Below are 13,865 nucleotides of genomic sequence, written 5' to 3' on the forward strand. Positions count from 1 at the left end.
TCACATTCAGCTGCAAGGAGAACTAAACACATCCATGCAACTCCATTAGATAAGGACTCCTATAAACTTAGTCCATGTGTGTTTTCCCTTTGCTCATTTTAATCTGTGTCTTCTCACGGAAATAAACTGTAACCATGAGTACAATAGCTTTTCTGTGTTCTGTGAGCCAATTTAGCAAATCACCAGACCTGACAGCGGTCTTGGGGAAAACCCTGACACAAATGGCAACACAAGTGGGATTTGCTATAATGACCCTAGCTCACCAAAACACAATGGAAGCACTATGTGGGAAAAAGAAGGTTAATGGGGCAGGGAATGATGAATCTGATGCCTAATGTTTATACCAAGTCAACAAAGATAGAAGACAACAGCCACAACATGATCAATAACTGCAGGCAGGGGTGCCTGTGTGGCTCGGTTGGTTAAGTGTCCAACTTTGGCTCAGGTCATGATCTCACAGTTCGAGAGTTCGAGCCCCACATCAGGCTCTGTGCTGACAGATCAGAGTGTGGAGCTGGCTTTGGATTCTGTCTCCCTCTCTCTCTCTGCCCCTCCCCCACTCACACTCGGTCTCTGTCTCAAAAATAAACAAACATTAAAAAAATAATAATTGCAGGCAGAAGTAGTCAATGAAATTTAGAAATAACAGAAAAAATTCTCAGACACTTGGCTAACTGCATGTATAAGGAAATACAAAATAATGAGAAACAAGCTAAATATTCAAGCCCTTTGTTATTTTTATCTGTAACAATTAAAATGAAAGCAGAGTGTTAAGGCCAAAGCTGGTACTGTATCTAGTTTGGATTTCAGTCAGTTCAAACCAGAACCGCTAGCCTTAGGGCTACTACCAAAGGGAAAATTATGGTGGACCATTAGCCCATGTGTCATTTTTTTTTTCATGATATTGAAAATTTGGTGACTCTTCTCAATATGAAAAAGAAATATTATCTTTCATTCTGGGAAAATGTTCATGTATTATTTATTATTTCTTCACTTCCATTTTTTTAAAATTTTATTTATTTATTTTTGAGAGAGAGAGAGAGAGAGAGAGAGAGAGATGGCACAAATACAAGTGGGGGAGGTGCAGGGAAAGAGAGGGGGAGAGAGAATGCCAAGCAGGCTCTGCAATACCAGCACAGAGCCCAATGTGGGGCTCAAACTCCTGAACTAGGAGATCATGACTTGAGTTGAAATCAAGAGTCTACAGCTTAACTGACTAAGCCACCTGGGCATGCCCCCTCCATTTGTTTTTGTGTTTTTTTTTTTTAATTTGGAACTTCTACTGGTTGTATTTTGTACTTCTGAGTTGATAAAGATAGTTCTCTTCTATTATTCCAATTTTCCTGTTTTTGCCATCCTTACTCTGTAGATTTCCATGCCTATAATCACCAACCTTTTTGTATTTATTTCAGGTATGTTTTCATTTACAAAGGCTCTTGTTCTCTGATTGGTTCTTTTCTTTTTTACTGTTTATTTCTTTAATTTTTTTTATTTATTGAGAGAGAGAGAGACAGAGCACAAGTGGGGGAGGGGCAGAGAGAGGGAGGGAGACACAGCATCTGAAGCAGGTTCCAGGCTCTGAGCTGTCAGCACAGAGCCCGATGCAGGGCTCAAACTCACAAACCATGAGATCATGACCTGAGCCGAAGTCAGACGCTTAACTGACGAAGCCAGCCAGGCGCCCCAATGTTTATTTATTTTTGAGAGAAAGAGCATCCACGAGGGAGAGGCAAAGAAAGAGAGAGAGAGGGGGACAGAGGATCTGAAACAGGCTCCGTGCTGACAGCACAGAGTCTGAGGAGGGCTCAGACCACGAGCTATGAGATCATGACCTACGCCAACTGAGCCAGCTAGGCACCTCTCTGATTGGTCATTTTATTATTTATTTATTTATTTTTAATTTTTTTAAATGTTTATTTATTTTTGAGAGAAAGAGTGTGAGCGGGAGAGGGGCAAAGAGAGAGGGAGACACAGAATCTGAAGCAGGCTTCAGGCTCTGAGCTGTCAGCACAGAGCCCAACATGGGGCTCAAACTCACAGACAGCAAGATCATGACTGGAGATGTAGTCAGTCGCTTAACCTACTGGGCCACCCAGGCAGCCCTGATTGGTCTTTTTAAAAACAGCTTCACCGGGGTACCTGGGTAGCTCAGTTGGTTAAGCATCCAACTTCAGCTCAAGTCATTATATCATGGCTTGTTAGTTCAAGCCCCATGTCCAGCTCTTTGCTGACAGCTGCTTCAGATTCTGTTATCTCACTCTCCCTCTGTCCCTTACCTGCTCAGGCTCTGTCTCTGTCTCATAAGTAGCTAGCTAGCTAGCTAGCTAGCTAGATAGATAGATAGACAGATAGATAGATAAAGCTTGAGATATAATTCACATACCATACAGTTTACTAATTTAAAGTATATAATTCAATAATGTTTAGTATTTTCATAAAGTTGTGTAACCATCACCACAATCTACTTTAGAACATTTTCATCATCCCAAAAGGAAACCTGTTAGCAGTACATATTAGCAGTCACTCACTATTTGCTCTACAATCACCTAGCCTTAATCAATAAGCAACAACCTACTTTCTGTCTCTATGGATTTGCCTATTATGGACATTTCATATAAATGGAATCATATAATATGTAATCCTTTGTAACTAGCTTCTTTCATTTAGCATAATGTTTTTCAAGATATACCTATATTATGGCATATCAGTACTTCAGTTCTTATTAGACAAAAAATATGTCATTGTACAGATATCACAATTTATTTATCTATTCATCAGTTGATGAACATTTGGGTTATTTCCTCTTTTTGGCCATTAAGAAAAATGTTGCTATGGAGGCGCATGGGTGGCTCAGTCGGTTAAGCGTCCAAGTTGAGCTCAGGTCATGATTTCATGGTTCATGGGTTTGAGTCCCACATCGGGCTCTGTGCTGATAGCTCAAGCCTGGAGCCTGCTTCAAATTCTGTGTTTCCCTCTCTCTCTGCTCTTCCCCCACTCACATTCTGTCCCTCTTTCAAAAATAAGTAACATTAAAAAATTAAAAATAAAAAAGAAAGAAAAATGTTGCTATGAACATTCATGTTTAAGTTTTTGTGTGGACACAAACTTATTTTCCTTTTTCTTAGGTGTATACCTCGGAGTGAAAGTACTGGTTTGACTAGTAACTTTCACCTTCTGAGGAACTACTAGTCTGCTTTCCAAAGTGGATGTAGCATTTTACATTCCCACCAGCAGTTCATCAGTGTTCTAATTTCTCCACATCTTCACCAATACTTGTTATTGCCTGTCTTTTGATTATAGCCATGTTTAGGGGTGTGAAGTAATCCTTTTTTAAGTTACATTCTGTTATTTTTTTAATCAAAAAAATTCTTTATCTCTCTTTTAAAGAAATCTTGTTTCTAGCTACATACTTGAACCCTGAATACTGCAGTACCAGGTTCCTTCAAAACCTGGTTTTTCTCAATTCTGTAGGGCAGATAATCCCTTTAAATTTTTTTTTTTAATGTTTATTTATTTTTGAGAGACAGAGAGAGACAGAGCATGGGTAGGGGAGGGGCAGAGAGAGAGAGAGGAAGACACAGAATCCGAAGCAGGCTCCAGGCTCCAAGCTATCAGCACAGAGCCTGACGCGGGGCTCGAACTCACAAGCCGTGAGATCATGACCTGAGCCGAAGTCAGCCACTCAACTGACTAAGCCATCCAGGTGCCCCTTTTTAATTTTTTTTAAAAATGTTTATTTACAGATAATCTCTTTTTTCATCACTATTTCTATCTCTAGACACACTGATACTTATTTCTTTCCATGCACTACATCCTTACTTAAAATTTTTGTTTGCTTCTATCTTCTTTCCTATACTTTGACTTAATGGACTTACACTTAAAGTCTTTATTGACATGTATATTATGTTTTGAGGACATACATATATTAGGATCATCTAACTATGTTTAATGTTTTCACTTTCATTATGAAGAGTTTAATCAAGTGAAAATTAAGCACAACCATGAAGTTTACATATTAAACACTAATTTTAAACACAGTTCTAATATACAAATTGGTGATACAAAATTCAAATTATTTAAAATATTCTGTTCAACAGACATAATTAAAATCAAAATAAAAAAAATAATATGGCTTTAAAGTGGTTTCATTCTGCTTCTGATGTCATAAACTTACCCCAAATACTTCTAGTTATAAGTTAATTAGGGTTACTACCAATTCCTTAAGTTACTTACCTCTTCTTCTCCTAATGTTACTAGAACTTCTTCATTCAGAGGAACTACTGCAGGAAAAAAACAGGCCAAAATTATATATATGGTGAGTTAACTCTCAAATATAAAGAATTTGATTTTGTGGCTTCTAAGATATCTCTTTCTCTTTCCTTAATTAACACCTTTACATATATAATCAATACATAATTTTAGACAATATATATAACCAATATATAATTTTAGACAAACATGACATTTATACATTTTTGGGTTTTGTTTTCTAAATCCTCAAAAACAAAATTGGTTAAGTGTCCAACTCTTGACTTAAGCTCAGGTCATGATCTCATGCTTCTTGAGATCATGCCCCGTGTCAGGCTATGCACTGAAAGCACAAAGCCTACCTGGGATTTTCTCTCCCCCTCGCTCTCTCTCTGCCCCTCCCTCACTCAGGCTCACTCTCTCTCTCTCTCTCAAAATAAACTTAAAAAAATTAATAATCTATACTGTTTCCCTAAATATATCTCTCTGCAATTATATGATCCTATGCATGTATATGTACATGTATATTATCTACACACACACATGCAAGGGTTATTCATTTTGTTATTGTTGGTTTCATGAGAAGGGGATATCATACACATTATTCTTATTTTTACTCAACAAAAAACCCATGGAAATCGTTTCTATCCTGATGTAAGTCTAATCCATAATTTTTAATCACTCCATAATATTCCACAGGGTGAATATACAAAGTGTATTGAGTAATATCAGTACTAATGAAACATTAACTTTGAACCTAAATTTTAGCCACAAAAAACAATGACTGTAGCATTTCTAAATTTATGTCTTTATGTACTAGTGCTTTCATTTGGGGAGGATAAATTCTCAGAAATGGAATTCCATAGAAGGAAAAGCATATTTTGAATTTTAATATAGAATACCAGATTCTTTTCTAAAAACTTACTATTAGCAATAAGAAACAGCAAAAGATACAATCAACTCTTCTACAATTTTTGCCAGTTCTTGAGTATCAACTAACATTTCATTTTAATTTTGTATAGCAAAATTTAATCCTTATATTTAGAAAAGTTCAACCTTTGTACTTTAAGTTTACCTTTCCTAATAAAGTACTATTTAAAATTTCTCTAATAATATGCTACTGAAAACTTTCTAATCTATCTACTATTCTACAGGGTCTTCTGACAGGAAAGAGCTTACGACACGTGCTTCATAGGACATATATTAGAACTGATTACTGGCAGCCCCAGGATGGCTCCCAAATCATTTCAATAAATGCAATGAGAAGGATTCTAAGAATGTAAAGTTAATAATCTCCCTCTTGTCCACTGTGGCCATGAGTAGTATTTCAATATTGATTCACATAATTATTTAAGCCCATACAATATATAGCAGCTTCTAAGAATATAAAGATATTTTAAATCCTTTCAGTGGGGCAGTCTATGGGACTGGCAACCTTAAGCAAAGTGGTTATTTGACCTGTGGATCAGCCTGTGTGTTTGGTGTTACCAGCACAAAATGTGCACATAAGGGATGATGATAAGAAAAACAAAAATAGAAAATTCCCTGATATATAGCATCAAAATGAATGAAATACTTTGGAATAAATTTAACCTAGGAGGCAAAAGACTGTGATGAAAACTACAAAACTACAAAGCAGCACAGCACAGAGCCTGCTTCCGATCCTCTGTCTCCTTCTCTCTCTGCACCTCACCTGCTCACACTCTCTCTCTCAAAAATAAATAGACATTTAAAAAAAAATCTTGAACAAGACATAAGAAAGACTATTATAATAAACTAGTGGATTGGTAATGAAGGCCTAAAGTAAATGTGTGGCAGTAGGGTTCAATATTTCATGATTGGCTATATGCGATACATGAAAAAAGAAGAACCTAGAAGGACTCTTAAGTTTATAGCTGATCAAATAAATTCCCTTCAATGGATCAGAGAATGGAGATCAATTCATAAATCTCAGGTATCTATAGAATATTTTGGAAAAGATAACTAGAAAGTAGAGAGATACGTTAGTGTGATGTTACAAATAAGTCTGGCTTGGATACATAGATTTGGAAGCTGTTACGAAAATTGTGTCCTCCTCCTCCCCACCAAAATTCATATTTTGAAGTTCTAATCCTCAGTACCTTAAAATGTGCCTGTATTTGGAACTGGGTCTTTAAAAATGTGATTCTGTTAAAATGAGATCATTAGGGTGAGCCCTATTCCATTACGACTGGCATCTTTATAGAAAGAGATTAGGATACAGACAGGCGACCATGTGAAGACACAGGGAGAAGATGACCATCTACAAGCCAAAAAGAGAGGCTTCTGAAGAAATCAACCTTGCCAACACCTTGATCTTGGACTTCTAGCCTCCAGAATTATGAAAAAATTAATTTCTTTTGAGTAAGCAACCCAGTCCATAGTACTTTGTTATGGCAGCTCTAGCAAACTTATACAGAAGTCATGAATACAGGTATAACATAAAAACAAAAGCAGAAAATATAATCCTGGAGTAGCATGTAGAGTAGGAAGTTAAAATTGCTGAGCACAGCCCTCCAAAAAAATAGCAAATTTTAACAGCAGAGTATGTACAGCGTTTGAGATGCTCAATATAATGCTGAGGAGGCAATATAATTTAATGCAAACTAAAAAATAGATTATATATGTACATATCAATGCTAAAATTAAAAAGACTACCACGTGATAATAAAGATGTGGAACAGTGGTGGGCATGAATATAGTAGTTAAAACCAAGAATGTAGATGAAATTATCTCGAAAGAGAATGAAGAGAAGAATCCCAACAACTGGGATAGAGAACAGTAAGCCTACAAAGGAGACTAAAAAGGGAAGTGGGAGGAGCTAAAGGAAAGGTGGCAAATGGGCAGGAGAAAGAAGGGAGATGTTAAAAGAAAGAGGATACAATCCATATAGAATACCAAATACACACATATATGTGGCACAGAGAAAAGTAAGCTTTCCTAATAAAAAAAGATCTCTTCACTGGGTATTTTAACTGCAGATATTTAAGCCATTTTCTATTTCTTGACTAAAGGGAAATATATAGCTGGTCCCCATTGGACAGGTCACAAGGCAACATACAATCCATGTGGCCCTTATATAAATAAGTATCTAAAATAACTTTTCTCTTCCACTAGGTATGTTTCATTCATTAAGAAACAATTTACAGTTTCTATTGCACGTGTGGCATAGTATCTATGATGATCAAATGATGGTTATAATAAGGTCTCCATAATTTAAGATTATTATATCAAACAAATATATTCATCTATAATACCAAAATAAGCACAAAATAATGTATACAAATGAAAGAAAAGTTTAGGCAATTTCAACAAGGCTAGATAGACCTTGAAATTATCCTTAAATTAATTTGCCATTAATTTGTTTAAAAAAATATAAACCTAAAAATAAGAACCTTACTTTCAGGATTTTCTTTCTGCCATTGACTGAGTTCAGCAGTCAAACATTTCACTTGCATAATTAATAATGACAGCTATTAAAAAAAAATCATAAAACAAAGTCATTTCTTACAGAATATTTATAGATATTCATGAAAGTGTAGACATTCTTAATACTTTAACACAAATTCCTAACATAAATGGCTAACATAAGAGCCATCCAAATTATAAAAAACTGACACTCCAAACACAATCCTGCTTTAAACCATACTAATTATAGCTCAAGTCTTAAGAAGTTTTCAATTCTACTTTACCACTCAACCTAAAATAAAAGGACCTAACCATATTACTTTTATTTCCTAAATACTACTATAAAAATATAGGGGCACCTGTCTGGCTCAGTCAGTGGAGCATGGGACTCTTGACCCTGGGGTTGTGAATTTGAGCCCCATGTTGGGTACAGAGATTACTTAAAAATAAAATCTTTAAGAACATAAGATGGTATTTCTTGCCAATAATTTTTAGACAAACTTGCTTTAGGGGCACCTAACACAAAGTAGGACAACATGTGTTCTAATTATTAATAAGGTATCTTAATTGCAATTATTCACTAGCTGGCTCCATCCATAGTGCATGCAACTTTTATCTTGGGGTCATGAGTTTGAACCCCATGGTGGGAGTAGGGTTTACTTTAAAAAAGATAAATTTGCTTTAAAGATGCTCTTTAAAATTAATAGGTATGCAGATAAGAGTAAACAAAGCAAGCCTGAGATTATTTAAAGGTTTGTTTTCAAAGTTGGCTCTTGACTGGCATCTGGAACTTGTATTTTGAGATCATTCCCACCAACCTGTTAAGAGTGACTCATTGTGTCTAAACTGTTTTTGTAAGGAATATGACTGAAGCTGAACACCTGCTTTCCTTCTGGAAGTCTGGTATTTTGATAACTGCTAGGCAGAGGGTGTCTATGTGACTAGCTCTCACAAAACACCTTGGTCGCTGAGTCTAATGAGGTTCCATGGCAGAAAACATTTCACACAGTCACAACTCCTTGGGGGAATTAAGCATATCTTGGATGACTCCAATAAAAGAGGACTCCTGAAAGCTTGTATCTGGTTTCCTCTGGCCCTCACCCCATGGTCCTTTTCACTTTACTGATTTTACTCTGTATCCTTTTAACATAGTATATCTCAGCCATGAATATAGTACACACTGAGTTTTGGGAGTCCTCCTATGAGTTACTGTGAGTCCTGTGAATTACTCCTGAAAGTAATCTGGGGAACCCTCAACACAATAGGAGAAGATATATTTTTTAAGTTTATTTATTTATTTTTGACAGAGAGAGAGGGAGAGACAATCCCTAGCTGGCTCCACGCTGTCAGTGCAGAACCCAACACGGGGCTCAAGCTTACGAATTGTGAGATCATGGCCTGAGCCGAAATCAAGAGTCGAACGTGTAACCAACTGAACCACCCAGGTGCCCCAATAGATATTTTGTGGATCCTTCAGATAATGTTATTATTGACTATCTCAGGATCCTGATTCTTTACAACTATATAAGCACTTCCACCAAAATCAGTGTTTGTTTGGTTCACTGCACAAAAAAATCATTCAGGAAACTTACAGGTCCAATCCCTAGTGATTCTGATTCACTAGGTCTCAATTTCTACAATATAAGAACCACGTTTCCCAAGAAAACCAGATGATAATTTATTTACTGTATAATGCTGTTTCAAATACAATATTCAGTTTTATACTTTATAACAGAACTCTGCATTTATTGACAAATGCAAATTTTTTTAAATAAAAGATGGCTTAATTCTTGATTAGAAATTTTTACATGGAAGACCTGACCTGATATGATAGGCACTTCCAAAAGTGACACATTAGTTTTTCCTTCTTTTTCTATCTCTCTTATTCTCATTTTTATTCAGTATTATTATGCTCATAGATTTTTATTTTTATTATTGTTATAATCAATCAAGGCCATTATTCCTTTTCAAATGATATCAAATTTGGTGTTTTTGTGAACAGTGCCTAAATCTTTATTTTTCATAATCTATATTTTTTCAAATTAGTTTTACACTGAATGACACAAAAGGAAACTTAAATTACTAATAGTTCACATGTAAGCTTGATTATAATCTGAATGAAAAATAAGTAGAAAGAAAAAGGCCCTCAAAAAAGCTTCTGTATTACATCTCGCTCTGTGAAACAGCTCTGCTTCTGACTTCAATTGTCTGCTGGTCTAATAGGCCATGAAGCGCATGAACCCCCAACTGCAGCTTACTGGTGGCAGGCGTGCACACACACACACACACACACACACACACACACACACACACACCTTCCTCACCTGCTGCCCTTGTAACAAAATGAACTGGTTTTTAAAAGTAAAGTACATGATTTGGAACTCAGGAGTACTTTCAATTAGTTCTTACACTTTCTGACATGCTCCTACAAGTTTTAGAAAACTTTCTTTAGAATCATTTGTATATTTGACTTTGTTCTTTAGAATTATCACTAAAACTTCTAATTTTTTATAATGTCAAATACATCTAAGTTTTCTTTTATACTTTCTTAGTTTCTACTTTTAGCCAAGAAGTTTCTCCTGTCCCTAGACGGCACAAATAGTCTCCTAACTTTTCTTATAAGACTTCTATGGCAATCTATCTAGAATATATGTTTATGTAATGAAAGACAAAGCTCCAATTTTATTTTCTTCCAAATGGATAACTAGTTGTACCGCTATTACTTATTAACATTCATCCTTTTCCACAAATGGGCACTATCATCTTTGTCATATTTTAAATTCTTAATCTGTTGCATTCTTCCTTTGGTATATTCCTAAACCAATTCTTTAGGGCTCTATTAAAATAGATATCTTAATCTTTGTTTAAGCATCAGTGAAGTCAGTTAAGGTTCTACACATATAGTAAAAAAAAAAAAGAAAACAAACTGGCTACTGTATCTAACACAAAATAGGACATGTGTTCTAATTATTAATAAGGTATCTTAATTGCAATTATTCACTCAACAGTTAAATATATGTGTAACTGTTAAGAGATAAATAATAAAGAAAATATTCCTTATTTAAATATATTTATTTAGAGTAAATATATATAGTAAATACAATATATTTATAATAGTTCATTCAAAAAGTATTTAGAATACTTCTCTTAAATCAGAAAGAATATTTTCCAAATGATTAAGCATACAGGTATCAACAAAGCTATTATATGGGTGTTAATATAGACAAATAATATTCTTATCCAAAACACAATACATTAAACTTAACTATTTTTAGGAAGAAAAAAAAGGATTCATACCTGAGCATTTGAATCAGTGAGTGTCTCAGTTCCAACAAGTGATAATTTTTTCTGACACTTCATTTAAAAAGTAAATAAAACAACAAAAAAAAGCAAGTAAATAAAAATGATTCACATACTATAACCTTTTATATATAACAAAAAATTCCCTTTCTTTTATATCAATGTAATATACAAATATCTGATTTAAGAGAAGAGTTTAAGTTCCTCACTTAAAAAAAAATGTTTATTTACTTATTTGAGAGAGATTGTATGCATGAGCCAGAGACAGGAGGGAGAGAGAGACAGAGACAGAGACAGAGACAGAGAAAGAGAGAGAATCCCAAGCAGGATCAGCGCTCAACGTCATGATCAATCGCAGTATCATGACCTAAGCCAATATCAACAGTCCGAGGTTTAACCAACTGAGTCACCAGACACCTCAAGTTCCTGACTTTACAGGCAAGAGGATCATGAAGGCATCCAAACAGGTCTCACGGTCAATATATCAAAAGTAAAAGGGGATATTAGATATTCTATATTCTGTATAGAATGAAATAATGAACATAAGAAATAAGGACAAAAAAATACAAAGATAGCTAGGGTAAATTAGAAGCTAGGTAACGGGAAAATAGGAAATAAGAGAACAGGAAGGAAAGCACCATAGAAAAACAACAAAAGAGATAAGAAAATGGTTAAGATCATAGGAAAATAAAGCCTTCAGGAGACATCATTTTTGTTCCATTCAAAAAAAATCTACAACTATTAACAGTGATTATATGATTGAAAATATGGGTAATTTAAATTTTACTTGTGTACTTATTTCTAGTTGCAGTATCTTTTAAAAAAATTATTTTTAAATTCAAATTTCTATACTGAAAAAATGTCAAAAGCATAAAAAGGAATTATTTAAATTATCTGGAAAATACACTATCATCAGAGTACCAAGGATTTACATTAAAAAATAATTTTAAAAAATAAAAAAGGGGACAAAAAACAAATAATAACCTGCCTTAATCTAAAATCTTACTGCAAAGAATGGGATAAGAAAAGTTTGCGGCCTGGTTCACACATTATGCTATTTTGAGTAGAAAAAACTTTTACCAACACACAGTAGTGTACCAGAAGTGATACTCACTAACTCAACATTTCAAAGACAACATTTTCTATATTAATTCATATTTTCACCCAAACTCCATAATTATGTGTCCTCACCACTTCTCTACTCTCTATCTTAGGAAATGACCCGACCAACCTCCTAGTGGCCCAAACCAGAAACCTGAAAGTATTCATAATTTCCCTCCATTTCACAACAATTAAGTTCCACTCATTTTGGCCCTATCTCCTTAGTATCTGCTAAGTCCTCCTTCTATATGCAGTGATAGGATATGGCCCTACAGTACTTCTTATCAGGATTAGTAAGTACTAGAGCCTCCTAAATGCTTCTTCTATCTGCAGTCTCAATCTTCTATATTCCATTGTCTTCAAAACAACCAAGCAATTTTCCCAAACTGCATCTTTTCCCAAAGATTCATGTTTATAATCCTTTAATTGCTCCCCACAGTACAAACTCAACAAAATCCTTCATGTTCTTGCTCCTAATTATATTTCCAGCCTCACTCCACAGGTCAATCTCCTCCAAATTTACGAAGCCATAATATACTACCTAAAGTTCTCTAAACTCTTCCAACCTTACATATTTTGTTCCTTCTGCTTTATATACCTCTCCTACTTTCAGAAGCTAATTTCTATTTATCCTTTAGAAATTAATTCAGTTATTACTGCCTTTAGAAAGCTATCCTTGACCCTTTCTATCTAGGTTTACTACTCGTTTTAAGTAGTCTTTGTATTTCCACCACAATACTTCTAACATAAAAGCAATGGTCTCTATTACATGACAATCTCCTTGAGGGCAGGGACTGCCATAATTGTTTCTCTTTCTAGAGCTTACCTGGCATAAAGTTTCTTGAATAAATGCTTACAGGTTTAAAAGCTATATAAATTTTTACTATATAATATAACAGCTTTCAGGACCCAACATAATTATTTTTCTTAAGTCTATTATTGAAATGGAAAGAAATCTTATAGTAATTAATATATATATCACTTTGACCTCTTGGTACTTACTTCTTCCATGTCTTTCCACATTTCGTCACATTCCTTAATAAGTTCTTCTTCAGCATTTGTAACATCTTCCATATCTGTACTACTATCTGGGTCTAGATCTTGCTGATTCACTGACATGTGCCTTGTAATTTTTTTAGCCTTATAAGAAAAACTGAAGTAAAAATATTTATTCATTTAACAATAATTTCTTGAACACCTATTCACCTGCCAGATAGTAAGCCAGTTATATAAGTGGAAATATATATAATATATATATCAATTTATAAGTGGAAATAATTTATGTAGGGAAGCAAGACAGGGAATAAAATAGGACATGCTTGGGTAGGGGTAATGTAATTTCACATAATGTGGTCATTTAAGGTCATTGAGAAGTTAACGATTGAGCAAAAAACATGAAGGAGATAAGAAAGTGAGACATGGGGATATTTAGAGGAAGAGGCTCCAGGCAGGGAATTGCAAGTGCAAAGGCCCTGGGGCAGGAGTATGATGGTCATGTTCCTAGAGCAGTAAAGCAGCCAGTGTGATTGGAGCAAAGTAAGGCAGAGAACACAAGATGAGGTTGAGAGATTTAGGAATTAGATTATGTGGGCTTTCTAGGATATTTTAAGGACTTCAGCTGAGATGATAAACGATTAAAGGATTTTCAATGGAAAAATGACATAAGTTGAATTATATTTTAACAGCACAACTCTGGTTAACAACAGGCAATAAGGACAGAAACAGGAAAGTCAGTTAGAAAGCTATTGCAATGATCCAAGCAACTTTTGTTATTAAAAAAGTTTAGGTAA

At 34.8% G+C, this 13,865-nt stretch overlaps 1 protein-coding gene across 6 annotated transcripts in view; it reads right to left on the minus strand.

The window, feature by feature from the left end:
• CENPK (centromere protein K) overlaps positions 1–13,865 on the minus strand; it is a 58,640-nt gene that overhangs the window by 37,745 nt on the left and 7,030 nt on the right. For all 6 annotated transcript variants that reach the window (XM_023257048.2, XM_045061399.1, XM_019834916.3 and 3 more), the window contains 4 exons: positions 13,078–13,228; positions 10,972–11,028; positions 7,667–7,739; positions 4,234–4,280 (listed from right to left, as the gene is read on the minus strand). In XM_023257048.2, coding sequence (XP_023112816.1) covers positions 4,234–4,280; positions 7,667–7,739; positions 10,972–11,028; positions 13,078–13,194 — 294 coding nt within the window. In that variant the 5' untranslated portion in view covers positions 13,195–13,228. The remainder of the gene's footprint in view (positions 1–4,233; positions 4,281–7,666; positions 7,740–10,971; positions 11,029–13,077; positions 13,229–13,865) is intronic.

The sequence above is a fragment of the Felis catus genome, chromosome A1 (assembly GCF_018350175.1).
Source record: "Felis catus isolate Fca126 chromosome A1, F.catus_Fca126_mat1.0, whole genome shotgun sequence".
In the NCBI taxonomy this organism is placed as follows: domain Eukaryota; kingdom Metazoa; phylum Chordata; class Mammalia; order Carnivora; family Felidae; genus Felis; species Felis catus.